At 37.0% G+C, this 19207-nt stretch overlaps 1 protein-coding gene across 3 annotated transcripts in view; it reads right to left on the bottom strand.

Moving 5' to 3' along the window:
* LOC141908638 (prostaglandin E synthase 2-like) overlaps positions 1-19207 on the bottom strand; it is an 87951-nt gene that overhangs the window by 26194 nt on the left and 42550 nt on the right. For all 3 annotated transcript variants that reach the window (XM_074798751.1, XM_074798750.1, XM_074798752.1), the window contains exons 3-4: positions 14167-14382; positions 6743-6942 (exon numbers count right to left, since the gene is read on the bottom strand). In XM_074798751.1, the coding sequence (XP_074654852.1) occupies positions 6743-6942; positions 14167-14382 (416 nt within the window). The remainder of the gene's footprint in view (positions 1-6742; positions 6943-14166; positions 14383-19207) is intronic.

Raw genomic sequence — 19207 nt, 5'->3', positions numbered from 1 at the left:
CCTCTGCTGCATTTTCGTAAAGGAAGTTGTAAAACTAAGAATACTGCTTCTTGTGCTGATATTTCTGTGTGATTCAAGAATTTGTTACCAATAGATCTTATCTGATGACGAACATCTTCATTCCCTTTTCTAGCTTCTTTAGCAGCCTCATGCAATAGATTTGACATACCACGCTGACCTTTTGACATCTAGGACACAATATACATGGCTACAGCGTATGCGTCTAAACAGAATTGCAAGTCTATTTTAGCCTGCCAGGCTATCAGAACTGCAGGATTATAATTATCTATTCGTAAATTCCGATAAAGTCTGTGCAAGGAAAACAGTATTTCTTCTTATTGATGAGCGAATAGCTAGTATATACTCTTCTTCAGTGATGTCAAGGAAAGACAGAAATTCTTGGAAAGATTTTCCAGAATTTTCAAGTGTATTGATCGTACCGAATATTTTGAGTAAATTTCACTGTAGCATCAGTTATCTTGTGAGGAGTTAAAATCATGGTATGCGGCATGGGAGGTTGGGAGAAATTGAATCTGCAACATTTTACTGACTTTTTCTTACAAGTCGAGAATGTCTGTGAGTCTGCAAGGCCAAAAGGTTATCTGATACATGTGATTTACTGCAAGATATATGTCTATCGATAAATTCAGTAACATCAGCATTGCTATCCTTTCCATACTGAGGTGCATTTTGAATCCAGATCAAACAATAGTTATGTGGTGACCCTCTTTGTTGAAATTCAACTCTTACAAAGTAATCCTGAACGTCTCCGATTGGGTCCATCTTGTCAGATAAGAAATGCAAGAATAATGTTGTACTAGAAAATCGAAGTGTCTGGCACATGTAACTGGATCTGATTGGATCAGACGACATTTGTTCTTGCCACTGCATTTGGGATAAGGCAGAGTCGTCATAATCGATACCATCAACTACCTTTCCTAGAATTCTGAGCAGATGTAGCCACTTAGTTTCTGCTGCTGATGCAGAGAAAAAGTATGTCGGCACACCAAGCTGTCTGATCATCGCAAAAATATCATGTTTACACTTCTCCCAATATGGTGGACTCCCTCTAAGACACTTGAGAACTCTGAAACCTTCGTTCAATTTAACGATATTATTGATTATTGCAGCAGCAGTCAGATTTTTGACACATCTTTACATTTTCTCATAGAAATATTAGCTGCATTCATAAGTTGCATTCATAAGTTGTTTGAAAACACAGACAAATTGAAATTGTTTTCTTGAATGATAAAATCAACTTTGCCAGGGAGTCTTTATTGCTTTTAGTTTTCTGTTTACGTACAGCTGAAAGTTCATGAACTTTTCTTCTTTTTTTAGCCCCTATTGATTCAAAAGAATCTAACTTTCTCTTCTTTTGACATGATACACGTTTATCATTAGTAAGTTCTTTCTACCTGTCTATTAATTTCTCTAATGACATTAGTATTACATAACTTTTCACATACAGGACTGATTGGTTTTACAAGATGATGGGACACATCATTAGGAACTAGTCTGACAGAAGGAAGATATAGGCCCACGGGATAATTGATATTCAGAATACGACAACTGAAAAGCTTATAATTTCTTAGTTTTGGTTTTGTTTAAAAAACCTCTCAGATATGGTTCTAATCTTCACCTATTTATTACATAACGTATATTCAAATGACAACTTGAAGACTATCTTTCAGGCATTTCAAAAAATGTATCAAGTCTTCAAAAGATGGCAGTGTTAAACATGTACAGACACCATCATTATGCATCCTTTCTTGCCAGGGGTCCGGTATCGCTCCCGAACTCGCTTCCACCAGCCCCCTGGCCTCACGAAGCGTGATTTCATTACTGGCGCTGTTGCGCATGACGTCATACATCGATTTGCGAAAAACTTCCTTGTTCGGTAAAACGTTCGCTGATTGGTCCATTTAACAGGAAAAACCAACAGAAGCCCAATGTCCTTTGTTACAAGCGCTGTGATTGGTACGACTGGATTCTGGTCGGCTAGTAACAACTCCAACGACTCGTGAGGTCAAGGGGTTCGGGGAACAGCTTTAGCGTAGTGGGTTCGTCATTATGTAACATGCCTAGGGAATTACGGGAATGGCTATCAAATACTACAAACCTATCATTAGTTTGTTTTATAATGGCTAATGCTGATTCCTTAAAAGTCATTATACAATGATCAGTTGATATATATGCTAGAGTCAGACCATCCCGTAAAGAATACATCAATACATTAGGATCTGTTTCACTCTCGAAGTAACCATGAATGAAGTTCTGATGGTATACACTGAAGTACATGCCATTCCATGATATGTATGTAGGTGTGTCTGAGGCCAATAAATAATTATCATCAGAATGTACAAGAGGAGACTGGTTGATAATTTCATTATACAAGTAATTGCCACTGATAAGTACATTATGCAATATGTTACTATCCCATGTTTCAGGTGATAGAAAGGTAGCATGGATCAAAGCAAGCAAACTATTACAAATACATTGTCGCCCACGTGATGGAATAGCAAATAAATCAGCAGCCAGATTAATGTCCGCCAAAATACACTTTTCAATATTGTAAGTGTTATTATAATCAGTATCTGGATTTCCTGTAGGAAGAATTTGCTTTCCATGGATGTTCATTGCGAAGAAAATGTTAATACAATGGAGCAGAATTATTACTTTTTATTAATGTTGTTCTAAAAATATGTTGAATTTCAAGAAATATCACGTCGAGTAGGCTAGAAGTTCTTTGATGGCATTAAAAAAGTTCCAATTCCGTAATGATATAGAAATGGTGATTTATAGGCAATTAAGCAAAGGGGCCAGTACAATTATAAGATATAATATTACATGTTCTGATAAGCTAATGGATTAATTTCATTAATATTCTTAACTGGTTGTTTTAATAGATTAGGTAATGTTTGAATAGATACTCAAGATAGTGAAATCTGAAGTGACTTTAATCAAGTATGTATTGAAGGTATTGCAGGCATTGAAGTTTGTATCAAAGGTTAACTGAATGTGAAACTACTTACCTTAAAAGCTTATCTTGACTTTAGTAGTGACTGTAATGATGGTAAATATCTGAAAGAAAATAAAATAAGGCTTTAATGAGTAAATCAAACATGATCTTTTGACTTTTAATGCCCAAAATGATATTTCACTATAAAATAAATTAATTGATCAAAATAATCCTAGGCTATCAAAAATGTTATGTCAAAGATGACATAATAAAAGAAAATCTGTTGTGCATTTGAAAAGGTCCTCCAAGAAACTGTGTACATGTTCAAGTTTCAATGCCTAGCAACCATGCACAGGGCTTTCAAAATGATTTGAAATAGCAGTTGCAGACAAAGAAATAGCAGTTGCTATATTTTCCCCGACCACTGACACAGTGCTTGTTTTCACGGAAATATTTAGTTATCTCATATTTAGTTATCTTGAGGTTACAAAAGCTTATTTATTGAAAATTTCATGACATGCTTAAATCAGATTCTCTATCTAAAAAAAGCACAATAATAGTGATAAAAGCCAGGAATCAGGAATAGTGTATACATGAATTTGCATGTTTTAATTTTTAGAAATGTCAAATTAATTGATTTGCTAGTGTAAGTGACTGCAGTATGGTAATGGCAATTAGTAACTGTTGATTGGTTAAGCAGACAACTTAGGAACACATTACAGCTATTGCTATTAGGCTACCCAAACTAATAGTCTCTGCGAGTGTCTCTGAGAGTTCATCCATGGACTCGTTTTAGAGTTCATGGTTCACCGAACAAAGTTTTCACCTTGTGCATATGAAATTTGTCTAATAGTCTAGATAACAAGATCCGGAGCATCAACAATGTGTTCAAAATGAAGTAATTCATCGAATATACACTACTCCTTAAACACCGACAGTCGCTAGAATGATTTGCAGTAGTTTGGAAGTCAGCCAATTTCCTGGAAACTTAAACTAGTCCACGCGTATGAGGACGTTTTCACACGATGCACACTGACAACAGTACATTCAAATATAACCACTGATCACAGCTTTTATACTATCATTGATATCAGGCGAGATATTTCACAGCCGCCGTAGGATTCTTACTAACAGTCGGATACGACAGACGGCATATTTTGAGCCCTGCATGCATTAATTTTTCAATACACTATACGCTGGAGAGAGGCCTACTACACGCGCAGCGCTTTTCACCAGCGTGCTATGCGATTCATGTTCACGCAACCATCAGACACAATTGAGGCGCAAACGTTATACCACTACAGACCTCACGAGGAGTTCTATGAATACAAGTCGAAATGTTTTGCGCGGTTGACACCGGTAGCGATCGTTTGCGATTACTATTGGCCTACCCTAATATTAGAATTAATTGTTAGAATTGATTGACCGCTCGATCATGCTGTCAGGTCGGCCTCATTTTTATTGACAACATACAAGACCGAAAAAAACAATCCTGACACCGACGACAGTCACAGGCCATAACCTCGGTAATTGAATATTCCCGACAGGACAACTTTTGAAACATCTTCGTGATTTCAGTTTTAATTAGGGAATTAATATTACCTTTTAATACAGTCCGACCTTCTGTTCCATCCAGCGTCCAACCGTGAAGTATTTTTTATGAACTATTTTCAAACATATCAGTGCCCGAGGATAGTGATGGGGACAACGCTTCATTGCCGAGTAAAACTGATAGAAATCAATCGCTGACTGGTAGGCCCTTTGCGAGCCTCAAAGCATTCCACAATGTTATCAGAAAGTCATATATTTGGGAATTTGAATACAACTCGCTATGATGGCCACCATAAAGACAAAGGCAAATGACACGTATACAAGCTTTTTTATTACTTGATTATCAGTTCTATATGAACTACGTTATGGAACTATATCCATAGCAGTAGAGGTACTACAAGTGTTGTTCGGTTAACGGCAGGATTTTTACCAGCTACGATACCTATATGGTCTCTGACCATGATAACAAAGACATTAAGCAAGAATAAGTTGCATTTCCTTCAAATGACAATCCACTACGATCATCCGATATTGCCACCATAGACTACCGCCCTCTGGCTCTTTGAAGAGACAGGGAACCAGTCTTCAATTCAGAATTTATTTTACAGAAAAGCAGTTTTTAAGTTTTAGATAAACTGAAAAATATAAACGTTCATACAGAGATTTTTCAAATGGTTGCTAACACAAGCACTCAATGAAAAGAAAATTAAAAGAATTTTTACAAACATGAAAGTAAATGTTATATTGTGAAATTGTGTCAAAAAAGAACGAATTGAATTGCCAGCACGATGCCGCGCATGAATACCAATTTCAAGACTGATCACGCACGCTCACAACCAATGGTGTGCGCTGCTGAAATAACAAAAATGATTAAACATAATCATAAAACAAAGAAAACGACAACCGATATAGCCAATATGCGAAAGGAACCTAGACTTTATTACTGCATTTAATGTGTGTAAATATCAGAGCCCAAAGAACAGAACACAAAGGTATAATGTGAACCTGGGTTTTCTTTGTATCCAATATCCATATCATGCCTTTCAGGTTGAAGCCCATCTTCCACGTTTCTAACCATAAACGGAACACAGCTTGTTTAGGTCGTTTTAGAAATAGACTCTGTCCGGTACATTTTGAATTAGGTCGTTTTGGAAATATACAGTAAATATCCGGTACGTTTTGAATTACTCTTATATCATCTATCAGGAGAGCGAAGAGAAGACGACTTAGGATACTACCTTGCTTGATTCCACTAGTTAGACCGATTTATTCCAAGATGAGATGATTTCAAGATGATTTCAGCCACCTGTTTTCGTTCAGAGTATTTGCTGAGCCATTTAAGCGACCAATCATTGATACCTTTTCCAAATAGCTTATTTAGTAATCGCTGATGTTGGACCTTATCAAATGCTTTTTTGAAATCCATAAAGACTAATTGAGGCCTAACAGTCGATTTTTGTCGAGTCAAATAACCATTTAGTCCAGTCATCCATGGTTTCAAAGTAGTCTCATTGACTGTTTGTCAACCATCGTTTTATAAAACGGTTTTGACAGTTGAACAGGATTCTAACTTCCCTTCGATTTTTATGGCATGGTGCCGCATCATCAGCGTACACGCGATCGTCGACAGTATTCAGACAAGATCAAGAATACAAATGAGGATGAGCAGAAAACCAGCTATCGCTGCTTTGCAGCTATAAACCGGCTATATTTAGATTCAATATTTCCATTATCAATCTATAATCAGTTTGCTGTAATCAAGTTTCAACGCAATTTCGACCTTAACCCTAACTCCGAACCCTCACTCACCTTTAATTTCTTATTATTAATAACATATTATTATTAGTCTATTCCTAGTTAAAACAAAATTCATGCTCAGTAATAAAGTAGTAATCAAATTTCGAACGTGTATATAATCTGGGTAGGAAATGTCTGAACATAAACTGTGGAATTTTATTATCATCATTTGTTCATTTTTAACGGTTGAAAAAATTTTGTTAAAAATTGTTGGTGGCATTTTTACCGGTGGTATTTTTGCCAGTGGAATTGTAACCGGTGGCATTTTTTCCGTATAACAAACCGACCACATGTTTGAAGTTTTCTAGTTTAGGCCAGTGAGCCTACTACTATGCAAATGGAGCAAATTTAAATGACATGGTTTCCAGAGTGTGGACATAGGTATCTAAACCCAGGTACAGCAGGTGATCCATCTATAGTAGCAACTGTACTTACTTGCCAGCTTTCATTTTTTCTTCAGGAAGGTCAGAAAAGTTCATGACGAAGTACTTATTTGGATGTTCAAATACTGTTTTTCCTTTATCATTCATTGATTTTAAAGTAGGATAATATGTGACTAACTTTTCAATGCTCACATCAGGATGTCTTAAGTGTGTTGACAGTAAGCTGATGATGACACTTGAGTCATTTAGTTGCTGAAATCGAAAGTATTGATATCAATAAGAACTAGAATAAGTACAATTACTTTTTCTAGACCGTCCCAAACCCAGATCTGAATTAAAATTTCTTATTTGCAATGAAGTTATTTGGAATCTCATCAGTTATTACCTGAAAATAAGTCAATTAATAATAATTGATTGGTATCATTGCTCTATATGGAAATATCTGTGGATGTTTGAGCAGCCTATGAAGCTTAATAGTCGAGCTAAATACCAAGAAAACAAGTCAGCATTTACCTCCCCATCATAGAGAGAACAAAAACCAGGTAATCCTTATTCCATGTACGGAGATGTGTCTAATGGCAATGCGGACAATAAACAAACATCAATATAGGTTTGAAATGATAAATATATTCATTATATTCTAAATTTTGTTTAACTAAATCTGGATTATCATTTTCAGGATTTATTCTCGATTTAGTTCTTCTATCAAACTCGTCTGTGGACGGTTCTTTAGAACCACTATCTGCTAAATTAGAATTATATGTTGTATCATTATCATTATCAATATTAGTTTCATTACTAGAGCCCCAAGGGGCACTATGGCCAACCTGTCAGCTTTTCATAAAATGGCAAATGATGATGCATTCTGTGGGTTAAATTCGTCAAAATACACTCCCAGCTGAGAGTCAATACCTAATAATTTACAAAATACAATCGGAGATAACAAAAGTAGCACAGCGACTGGATCTGGCAGGAACAAATACCTCAGATCAATATTTTCCCTTTGGTCTTATTGATTTTAATGCGGAATAGAATTGAATTTTCTGAAATTTGCTCAATAAAACAAAATTGAATTGGATTTGATATTTTTTTGCAGAATAAAATTTGATTGAATTTGTAGTTTGAGCACATGGCTAATAAGCATATCGAGGTCATCTATCCGAAAAAGCTATTTTTTCCAGACTTTGCACAATGGTCAATGATATTTTCTGTAGTGCTTATAAAAATATTCCTCCCAAAAACCAAATCAACTAAAGCTTTCCTTGAAACAAAATTTTAGATCTAAAAATAAAACCGGGAAGTAAACGGTAGACGATACCGCGGGTTCACGTGAACACCTGCTGATTTCTGCGGCTAAGCCAATCATAGAGGAGTCTTTGCTTTCTGATTGGCTTTTCAAAACCAATATTTTTGCGATCAGATATTCGCGAAAAAGCTCATATAAATTTTAACGAGGCCCTCCTTCAAAATTCAGCTAAATGTCTTGTGTCCAATGAAACCAACTTTTCTCATGCTAATGTGCCATGTGGGATGGAAACATACATACATACAAGATCAAGAAAATTGATTGAGATGTCTTCAAAATTTCTCTTGAAAACTTCAAATAGGGGTCCAGGGACACCATGCCCAGCTGGTAAGTGGTTTGAAATGCTCAGTCATGTGACAATTTCAATATTCAATGCCACCCATTGAACATATACTGAAACCAATGAAACTCACCACTAACTAGACTAGTGATCCACGGACACCATGCAAACTTGGCAAGCGGTTTCAAATGTTCAACAATCTAAAATTTCAATACTCAACGCTCCCTGGTCATATTTATCAAAATCCAATGACCCTGATACTCACTACAATCAAAGAACATGTCAGGAGCTACAATTTTGCAAGTGATTGAGATACTGCGGTACCAATATACCAAAAATGGAAATACTATGTTATTCTACTCTTCAACGCCCACTGGTGACAATATGCAAAACCAATGACCTTGAAACACCACCACAATCATGAAACATGTGATGAGCTACAACTTTGCAATTAATGGTGGTAACAAAACATGCATAGGTAACGATATAAATAGACAAATTGTACTTAATATTTAACTCCCTCTGGTGGCATGAACAAAGAATTGGGTAATTCCAATTCCATGTGAGGAGATGCATCTTCTGACAGTGCTAATAATAATAAACTAGGGGTCCAGGGACACCATACCCACTTGGGAAGTGGTTTCAAATGCTCAACAATCTAACAATTTCAATACTCAACGCCCCCTGGTGACCATATGCAAAACCCAATGACCTTGAAACTCACCACAATCATAGAACATGTCATGAACTACAACTTTGCAATTCATCGTGGCAACAAAATATGCCTAGGTACCAATCTAATAAGGAAATACTAAGTTATTCTACTATTCAACGCCCCCTGGTGACCATATAGAGTAACTTATGTCCTTAAAACTCACCACAATCAAAGACAATGTCATGAGCTACAACTTTGCAAGTGATTGTGGTAACAAAATATGCATAGGTACAAATATAATATCGAAATACTAAGTTTTTGTGTTATTCACCCCCTGGTGGCCATATATAAAACCAATGACCTTGAAACTCACCAAAATCATAGAACAAGTTATGGGCTACAACTTTCCATTCGATTGTGGTTACACAATATGCTTAGGTATCGATTTAATGTGGAAAAACTTTTTCCCACCTGTGATAGGCAGTCCTAATCCAAATTTTAGTAGTTCTATCTATTAGTTGGATTGCTGTTTTAGGTGGTTGTCTTGTGGCGCCTCCTTGTCATACTTTTGGCGGGTTATGAGTTCATAATCCGCCATTGTAATGTGTATCTGAAGAAATAAAGTGTGTTGTATTTTCTCAGATGTTCACAAAATATTTATCATTATTTCTTCAGTGGTTGTAACAGTGGAGAGATCTCGTCGTCGCTGTCAAGAGTCGTGTCACATCCACAGACCCCGCTGGTGTGAAATACAGAAATCGACAGCCACTTCTGACCACCAGGTCTGGTTTCCGTTTCAGGAAATAAATCTGATATGGAATACAACAGGCTGTTATTCACCTACAAATGAGTGTAGGTGGCAGCTGTGGAGCAGCGAGCATTCATCATCCTTTAAGTCATTCCCCTCCTTGTAAAAACCTCGCAGAGGGAATGTCTGATATAGACATCGCAGATATTTCTGTGGGTAGAGATATTTTTATCCAGTACTGGACCATAAAAGCGTCCTGAAACCGTAAACTTGTTTGTGAATCCCAGCCCAGCCTGCGTCATCCAAGTCGTGTAATAATAATGTGTGCTGATCATGGTAATTGATCTAAGCATCTTCAATCAAAATTTCCCTCAAAAAGTTCAGAAAGTGTAAATAGTGCTAATTTTGACGAACAATGGCTGCCAGTCGGCCATCTTGATTCTGATAGGGCCAGTTTTCGGGCTGAAGATGTGTCTTGTTCTGAAGAGAATATTAAGTTGTTATTTTGGCATAAGCTTGTGCTGCCACCTGGTTTGTTTTTTGGTTGTCACTGAGGATTGGGGGATTGATGAAGATAACAATGGCTGTTCTTGGCCAGAATAAAAGAAAAGTATAGTTAAAATCCGGCTCCATCCTATTTTTTCGGTCTCTTGTGGACATTATTTGGTAGCAGAGCGTGGTTAGAAAAGAACTGTGGTTAGGATGGCAGCAATAGAGACACTGAAGCTTCAAAGAACGAAGGCAAAAATCGTATTTAATAGACAAAAGACTGAATTGATAGATGCATTGGAAATTCACAGACGATGGGCCAGCTGATAGAAACCAGTTGAAAAGAACATTGAAGGACTTCGATGGTGCGCTTACCAAGGTGAATGAATCTTTAACTCATATATGGGATTACTATCATGGTGCAAATGACGTAGACAGGTTAGCACAAATTAATATTGAAATGGAGAAAATATGTGATGAACATTCCGAAATCAGAAATAGAGTTTCAACCTATTTAGAGTCGACAAGGAGTGAATCTGGTAGTGTCATTTCTAAAGCCGTTGTTGAGTTTATACTTGTAGATGGAATATTTTCAATCAAATTTAGTTTATTTTATATTCGTCGATTCAGTTACAGATTTATTTTGTTGCATGTTTTTGGCGCGTACACGCCCTCTGTAATTCGGGCATTCATAACTTAGCTTTGGATCATGGTTCCCGAAACGAGAAATAAGCTGCCAAATTCTTCTGTGAGTAACTTACATAATATAAATATATACATATTAGCTTGTATTATCCTTTGTACCTCAAGTTAAATGTTAAATCTGTAGTGTAAATGTGCCTTGTAATATATGTTTTGTAGAAACGGCAATAAAAGAAAGAATGATGCCAGTTTAGAAAATTAGTGGTTTAATCATATCGATTCGGGTGACCATACCAGTGTTGTTGTGAATGAGCTCCCTAGTCGTTGTTCCGTGATATAGATAAAGTCTTGGTCTCTGTTTTAGTTTGTACTCTAAGATGGCTGAATAATAAAGTCGCGTTGCGTCTAAGAAGTCGTTATAGTTCTGGTTTTATGGGTCTGTCCCCCATCACTGACGACACGAAACATGGTGGCAGCGGTGGGATTATCTACAGTGAGTACAGCAACTAACTCAGAACTCTGAACTGGTGGTAATTTCGTTGAGTGCGCTACTACGATTCTTCGATTGTGACACTGCGCTGGCAGTCGAGTATATTGCGAAATATTGATCTACCGGTATTGCAACACTTTACATGAAACTATGTTGGACGGTGAAAATCACAAAAGTAATCATAATCCTCGCCCAATACAAGGCACTGAAGAGTATAAGGTCGCATTATTGCCTCACACGCTAGGCGATGAATTGTTGAAGATATATAATGGTTTTACTTTCCCCACTGCTGAAGTCGACCGAACAGAGATAGAGATATTACAGAAATTTGAAAGCTTTGCTGTGGGTGAAACAAATGAAACATACGAACGATTCATATTCAATAAAAGAGACCAAAATGATGGTGAAACTTTTGAATCTTTCCTATCAGCAATTCGAGCGCTTGTAAAAACGTGCAACTACCATGAAGCTAGCGTGGATTCAATTCTCCGAGATAGAATTGTTCTTGGTATAAGAGATAGAGAAACTCAGCGATCATTACTGAAAGAGCGCAATTTAACCTTGGCTTGTGCCATTGATATTAACAAGGCTGCCGAATCAGCCAGCATTTAAGGCAAGGCCTTCAGGAACAATCCGGTTAATTAGGTTTCTTCTGTTGCGAAGCCTCGATGGAAATCAAAACGCGCAACTAATTCGAAACCCGCTAGTACTCGATCTGACGGTGCAGAAACAAAACATTGTAAGTTCTGTTCGCAGAAGCATCCTATGCGGAAGACTGACTGTCCTGCTTGGGGCTAAATGCCTAAAAGCAAAACAGGTCAATGCGGTCGATACTAATTCTTGTTCAGATGATTCTGAACACTGCGAGTGGATTAATAGTATAACGTCGATTTGTAATTCCATTTCGGATGTTCGTTGTCGCATGATTGTTGGAACAGAGCCGGTCGTCTTCCAGGTTGATACTGGAGCTGCTGTAAATATTCTACCAATGCGATATGCCATTCACAGCGACGTGAAACCTACTTTTCGTAAATTATAGACATACAATAATCAGGTCGTGACACCTGTTGGTGTGTCTAGAGTTATCGTAGTCAACCCTAAGAATCGGAAACGTTATTCGGTTGAGTTTGTCGTGATAAAAGAGGATCTATCACCGTTGTTAGGTCTCAAAGCGGCTGAGGGGATGAAACTTGTTACGGTTAACAATACCCTAATGGAACGTGTAGCGAGTGTTGGAATGACGGATAAATATGCTGATATTTTTGATGGGAGACTTGGCAAACCGTCTGGTTCCGTTCATTTGAAAGTTGATGAAACAGTAGAGCCTGTTGTCTCTCCGTCGGTAGCACTTCGTCCTTGTGTAAAAGATGAATTGAAACGCCTTTCTGAAAAGGGAATCATTGAACCAGTCGATGAGCCTACACCGTGGGTTAATCAGATGGTTGTGGCGGAAAAGAAAAACGGTTCGTTACGCATTTGTTTAGACCCTCGAAACTTAAATCGAGCGCTGAAATGTGAACATTAGCAACTGCCGCTGTTGGAAGACATACTGCATAATATGGCTGGATCTAAGGTATTTACTAAATTAGACGTAAGCTCTGCATACTGGCATGTGGAGTTAGATGACCCGTCCAGTCTGCTTACCACTTTTCAGACGCCATTTGGCAGATATAAATGGCGACGTCTAGCATTTGGTTTATCGGTATCATCGGAAATCTCTCAGAAAAAGATACTCGAGGCTATCGATGGCTTAGAGGGAGTAGAATGTATAGCAGATGACATTGTTGTACACGGAAAAGATACCGAAACTCATGATCGAAATCTTGATGATCCGGAAAGACTTGTGCGGTGAAAAACATGAACAATCCCACTAATGTGGAAGAACTCCGACGTTTTCTCGGTATCGCTAACTACCTGTCTCGTTTTATTCCGAATCTTAACTCTGTGACCTCTCCGTTGCGTAATCTGTTAAAGAAGGATGTGCCGTTCGTATGGTCGCAGTCTCAAAACGAATCGTTCGAAAAAGTGAAAAATTTGATATCGGAAGCTCCGGTATTAGCAATGTATGACCCTAATCAAAATTTGATTTATAGAAAATGATGCGTCTGACTACGGAATTGGTTCGGTGCTGATTCAACGAGGTCGTCCAGTGGCGTATGCAAGTCAGGCGTTGTCGGACACGGAAACCCGATGGGCTCAAATCGAAAAGGAGATGCTGGCAGTTATCTATGGTTTAGAAAAATTTCACCATTATACGTACGGACGGGATGTGCAGATAGTGACCGATCATAAGCCACACGTCTCGATGGTGACTAAACCGTTACATAAGGCTCCGAAACGACTGCAAGCCTTATTACTTCGTGCTCAAAAACATCTTTTCTCGCTACAGTATAAACCTGGGACTCAAATTCCGAAAGCTGATGCGTTATCCCGCGCTCCGCTTCCAGAGAAACCTGATTGTGAACTCGTATCTGTGAATTTGATTAACTTTTCACCTATCAAACCCGATCGTTTGCAACAGATTCAAGATGCCACCGCGCTGGATGAGACTCTAACCGTGCTGAAACAAACTATAATCAAAGGTTGGCCTGACCTGAAGGGTGATCTATCGACTGATCTGGTACCGCGTGGCGAACGCGTAGTCATCCCTAAAAGTATGCGGCCTGACATGAAGGAACGTTTACACGCTGGACACTTGGGTATATCCTGTCTTTATCAATGCCATTAGATAAATAGGAATGAAATGTTAACAATTATTTTTGCAAGATTGTTGTTTTTACTGAAACAAATTATTCATAGATTCATAAAATGCTAATTTAGGGACCACTGAACTTTTAAAACAGTGACTAAAGTAAGATTTACTTACGATATATCCATTTTGTCCAATGCCTTCAAGTACAACTATAGGGACTTTTCTGTATGTGGACCATTTTATTTGAGTTTGTTTCACTGAGTTTACCTCTATCACATTGTACGATAAGCCATGATAATCAAGAAATGCTCTGACTTTACAACAGAATGGACAAGTTTGATACTGATACAATGTAATCTTCAAGCCAGATTGATCTGCTTCATTATAAATCTGAAAAACAAGGAATACATTCTTTCAATGAGACCAGCGTAGGCAGAGTTAAACAAAAGAACGAGAGCCCCAAGGGGCACTATGGCCAGCCTGTCAGCTTTTCATAAATATGGCAAATGATGCATTCTATGGGTTATATTTGTCAAAATTCAATGGGCCCAGCTCAGAGTCAATACCCGCTATAATTTACACAATATCATTGTGTTTTCATAAGTAGCACAGACAGCGACTGGACCTGGCAGGAACAAATACCTCAGATAAAACTTTTCCCTTGGTCTTATTGATTTGAATGCGGAATAGAATTGAATTTTCTGAAATTTGCTCGATAAAACAAAATTGAATTGGATTTGATGTTTAATTTGAGCAATAAAGTAAAATTGAATTGGATTTGATATTTTTTGCAGAATAAAATTTGATTGAATTTGTAGTTTGAGCACATGGCTAATTAGCATAAATGACAATGATATTTTCAAGTCAACTTAAGATTTCACAGATATCGATCTTGAAATACAATTTAACATCTTAAAATAAAACCCGGAAGTAAAACGGTAGACGATACCATGTGTTCAAACATGAACACCCGCACACCTGCTGATCTCGGCGGCTAAGCCAATCACAGAGGAGTCTTTGCTTTCTGATTGGCTTTTTAACTATTTGCCTGCCAGGCCTATTTTTTCAGGAAATGATTTCTGTGTTTTTCAGAGATTCATAAAACAAAAACTATTGGTTATATCATCATCAAATTTGTTTTATTTTGTTCATCAGTCGTGAAAAATAAGTAGCATTTCTTCTAAAAGTTATAAAATCTGCAGCAATCACCAGTGCAGAGGGGTTATTTTGCATAAAATATGCCCATTTATGCGTGTTCAGACCCCATTTCAACAGATGACGTCACTAACACACTGCATTGAACGACTGATGATAGTTTGTTTTAGTAGTAAAGGCATTAAACTAACTGGTGTTGTGTGATGAAATATCGAACGTACCAGTACGTTTTTGGCAGGCAATGAGTTAAAACAAAATATTTTTGTGTTCAGATATTCACGAAAAAGCTCACATGAATTTTAACGAGGCCCTTTTTCAAAATTCAGCTTCATAGGGGTTGGAGAAGGATAATGCTCTTATGAATGATTTGTATTGATTATATGCTCAGTTGCACAGTCAAAAGCGCCTTCACTCTGGAAACCATGTCATTTAAATTCGCTCCATTTGTAAAGTAATGGGCTCAGCCTATGGCTGGCCAAAAAATCGTGACACTCTGACGTGGAAAACAGATAATAAGCTTAAAATATACATTTCAAACCCTCTCTCTAGAGAACATTATCAGCTATGAGGTAATAACTAGAAACGAAGGGAAAATAATGTGATAATTGCAATATTCAACGACCCTTGGTGACTATATACAGAAACCAATGACCTTAAAACTCACCACAGTCATAGATGTCATGAGCTACAATTCAGAAAATGATTGTCGTAACAAAATATGCCTAGGTACAAGTACAATATAATACTAAGTTATTTCACTATTCAAGCCCCTTAGTGACCATATACAAAAACCAATGATCTTGAAACTCACCCCAATCATAGAACAGGTCTTGAGCTACAACTTTGCAAATGAATGTAGTCACAGTTACCGATGTAAAAAGAACTAACGAAGAATTTCTTAACATGGACTTGATGTCGGTCAGTGTGAACTTTTAATGAAACTGTCATTTATAAGAACATTCTTGAATAACATTTTCGATGATTGATGATGGGAATTTTAAGACTCGACAATCGTTAATAATTTCAATAGATCCTGTATTATAGTTAAAATTTCATATTTTCTTTGTGAACAGTTTGTTGCTACATGTCTGTGAAATATTAATTAGCCTGTTATTTATCTGTCTGTCGCACCTCATTCATTGTCTTTTTCTTACTGTCTCTGTCGTGCTTAAACTGTTCTATCTGTCACACCTATGAAAAACAAGTATATATATATATATATTAAGATATATATATAGCTGAAAATGTAACACTGAGTTAGTAAGTTAGTTATTTAGTTGCCTCGGGCAGTAAAGATATATTTTCTTACTGAGATCACTTGGTACCTCATCAACTGCGAATGACTCCCAATATTGAAAATGGCTACAATTCTCCAGAACATCCAGGATCTACTACGAAGCTTGCCGATATCACTACAACCAGCTATGTGGGATCTGAAAAATACAGGATCTTCAGTTTCCCTGCATATAACTTGGAATTTGGAAACTGCTAGTGCCAACTCGGAAGACGACAACGACACAAATACACCACAGACTCATGAAAAGGTACGCATACGTAATAGAAAATCACCGAATACCATTAAGCATGACCAAAAACGAATGAAGGCATTTCTAAAGAAACGAATGCAACAAAGCGACTAACAAAAAGATCCAAAGCCGAAAGAGAAATCATCATTAGTTGCAGCAAATACTCAGACCGATCTTTATTCCGAAGCTAAGTGTCGCCAACTTTCTGTTTCTGCCACACAAACAGAAATAATAAAATCTACTGTTTCCGCACAAACAGATCCGACTCATATAGAATGCATTTCTTCAACCGAAAAAGAATCCAACTGTGCATCAGTTCAAACTGAAAACGCTGAACTATCTGAGTTGGAGAAAAGAATAGCTGATCCAATCGGTGCCGCAGAAAAATGTGAATTTTGCTTTAATTTCATTGATGTTTTTACAGAAGTTGATAAAACAGACTACGCAACAATAGACAATTATTATATTCAACCAAAACTGGAGTTATGCGATTATGAAATTGAAATGCGCGAACTCGAATCACGTTTCCAGAAATTTAACAACTTCTGGGAGGAGTCAAAAACATACGCATATACAGGAGCAAATTAATGAATGTATGAATATTCATCGTAATAACGTTCTTCAGCCAGATTCGCCTACTCATAACCTCGTGGGGTAAAACTATCAACTCAAATCGGACTTAGATGCATTAAAATCTAACTTCAAGCACGCGAACCGTTTGTCTGATATTATACAAGATCAGGGTTTAGAAAATTTGCCGCCAAACGTCGACTCAAACTTTATGCGCGAATTTCCACTAATATGCGACGAAATTATTCAGCATAAATATGACACTTTATTCTTGGAACATTTCATCAACCAAACATAATCCGAATGGATTTAAATCTAAACAAATCTAACTGTGTGCCACTCAATGCGACCTTTAATTCATTCTATGTTATTTGCTACGTCTTATTTTAATTTGCAATATCTCCATTAGTCATAGTGTATTTTCAGTTACCAACAAATTAATTGTTCTTGCTATGCAACTCGCATTTGTATTAGCCAACTGAGGTCTGTCTCATCGGCTCAGGTTATTGCAAACAGTCATACTTTACCTATGTGCGTATCACTTAATAACTGTTGTATTTCTAATCATCTTATACATTCAAATACTCTTAGAATCAAACTTATCTTGACTTTATTCAAGATATAGATTGACGATCAACACATTTACACTTTCAATGTACTATTGCGCTATTGATTGTCGCTGTTTGAAATAAGCTATAGTTACACCCATGAATTTTGAACTAAATGTGATTAATTGCATCAAAAAAATTATGCAACTAGGAGTGTAAGATTATTCATAAGTCAGTATCTAGGTATCTTAGTAAGTCATTCAGCAATGGCATTGTGGCTTAACCTCGTTTAGGATTAATCTGATCATATGTATTTAATCATTTTATTCAAACAATCCATCCATTACTTAAAGGGGAACTGCAGTCAAAAAATTATAATTGGCCATTAATTTCTACTCTTGTTGTTGTTTAGCATAATGCTAGTTGAAATTTCCAATTCTTCCTAATTAACTTGTATACAACGATTTTTATACTATTACCAGCAGATTTTACTGCAGATGAGAGCCGCCATATTTAAATTCCAAAGTGAGGCATGTAAACATTGATGACGTATCCCGGCCCATCACACACTCCAGTGTGTACACAAATAGATGCACTCATTGAAGATCTGTTGAAAATTGCAATTAAAATACTCCTGCTGGGCTGCCAGTGGGGTTTTTACTTTTTTACTTTTATTTATCCATTCACTGTGTGAAAGATATCCATATAATTGCTGATGTGGGATTATGCTGCAGTTTAGAACTGTTATTGGACTTTAAGTGATGAAAACACTATGAATAACAGCAGTAACACATATCGAAGTGGGCCGAACTACGTCACAGCCGAGAGAAAAGCGTCTGCCACGTGGAGAAAATGGTGGCAGTAGTCTCTCTACAAAACCCTCTTTTTGGATAAAGTATTGGATGAAATGTTTTTCTGCTGTTTTGACAATGTATTTATAAAGGTTTCTAACACATATAGATACAAAAAATTTTCACTGCAGTTCCCCTTTAATTCAAAATCTCAATTCATCTTTGTCGCTATAACATTTAATTTATTTTCAATTTGCGGGAGCAAATTTCTCGGCAGCGAAGGGGTATATTTTAGTGTAAATTTCATATTTTCTTTGTGTACAGTTTGTTGCTTCATGTTGCCTGTGAAATATCAATTAGCCTGTTATTTATCTGTCTGTCCCACCTCAATCATTGTCTTTGTCGTACTATGAAATATATGTCATGTCTCGTCACCGACAACCATTGTTAGTTTTGCACTCATCAATTAATCTTTATATATATATGGCTTCAGCCTATGCAATGGGAGTCAATTAAGATTCGACTTCTTGAAAAAGCAGCGCAGATGCCTATTCAAATCACACGTAATTAAGAAATTCAGTGATTCTTAGTTTGATGTCCCTGTTTTCATCGCGCACGTGGTTAG

This window comes from Tubulanus polymorphus, chromosome 7 (genome assembly GCF_964204645.1).
Source record: "Tubulanus polymorphus chromosome 7, tnTubPoly1.2, whole genome shotgun sequence".
Classification (NCBI taxonomy): Eukaryota; Metazoa; Nemertea; class Palaeonemertea; order Tubulaniformes; family Tubulanidae; genus Tubulanus; species Tubulanus polymorphus.
This window is presented reverse-complemented; position numbering and strand designations above follow the sequence as displayed.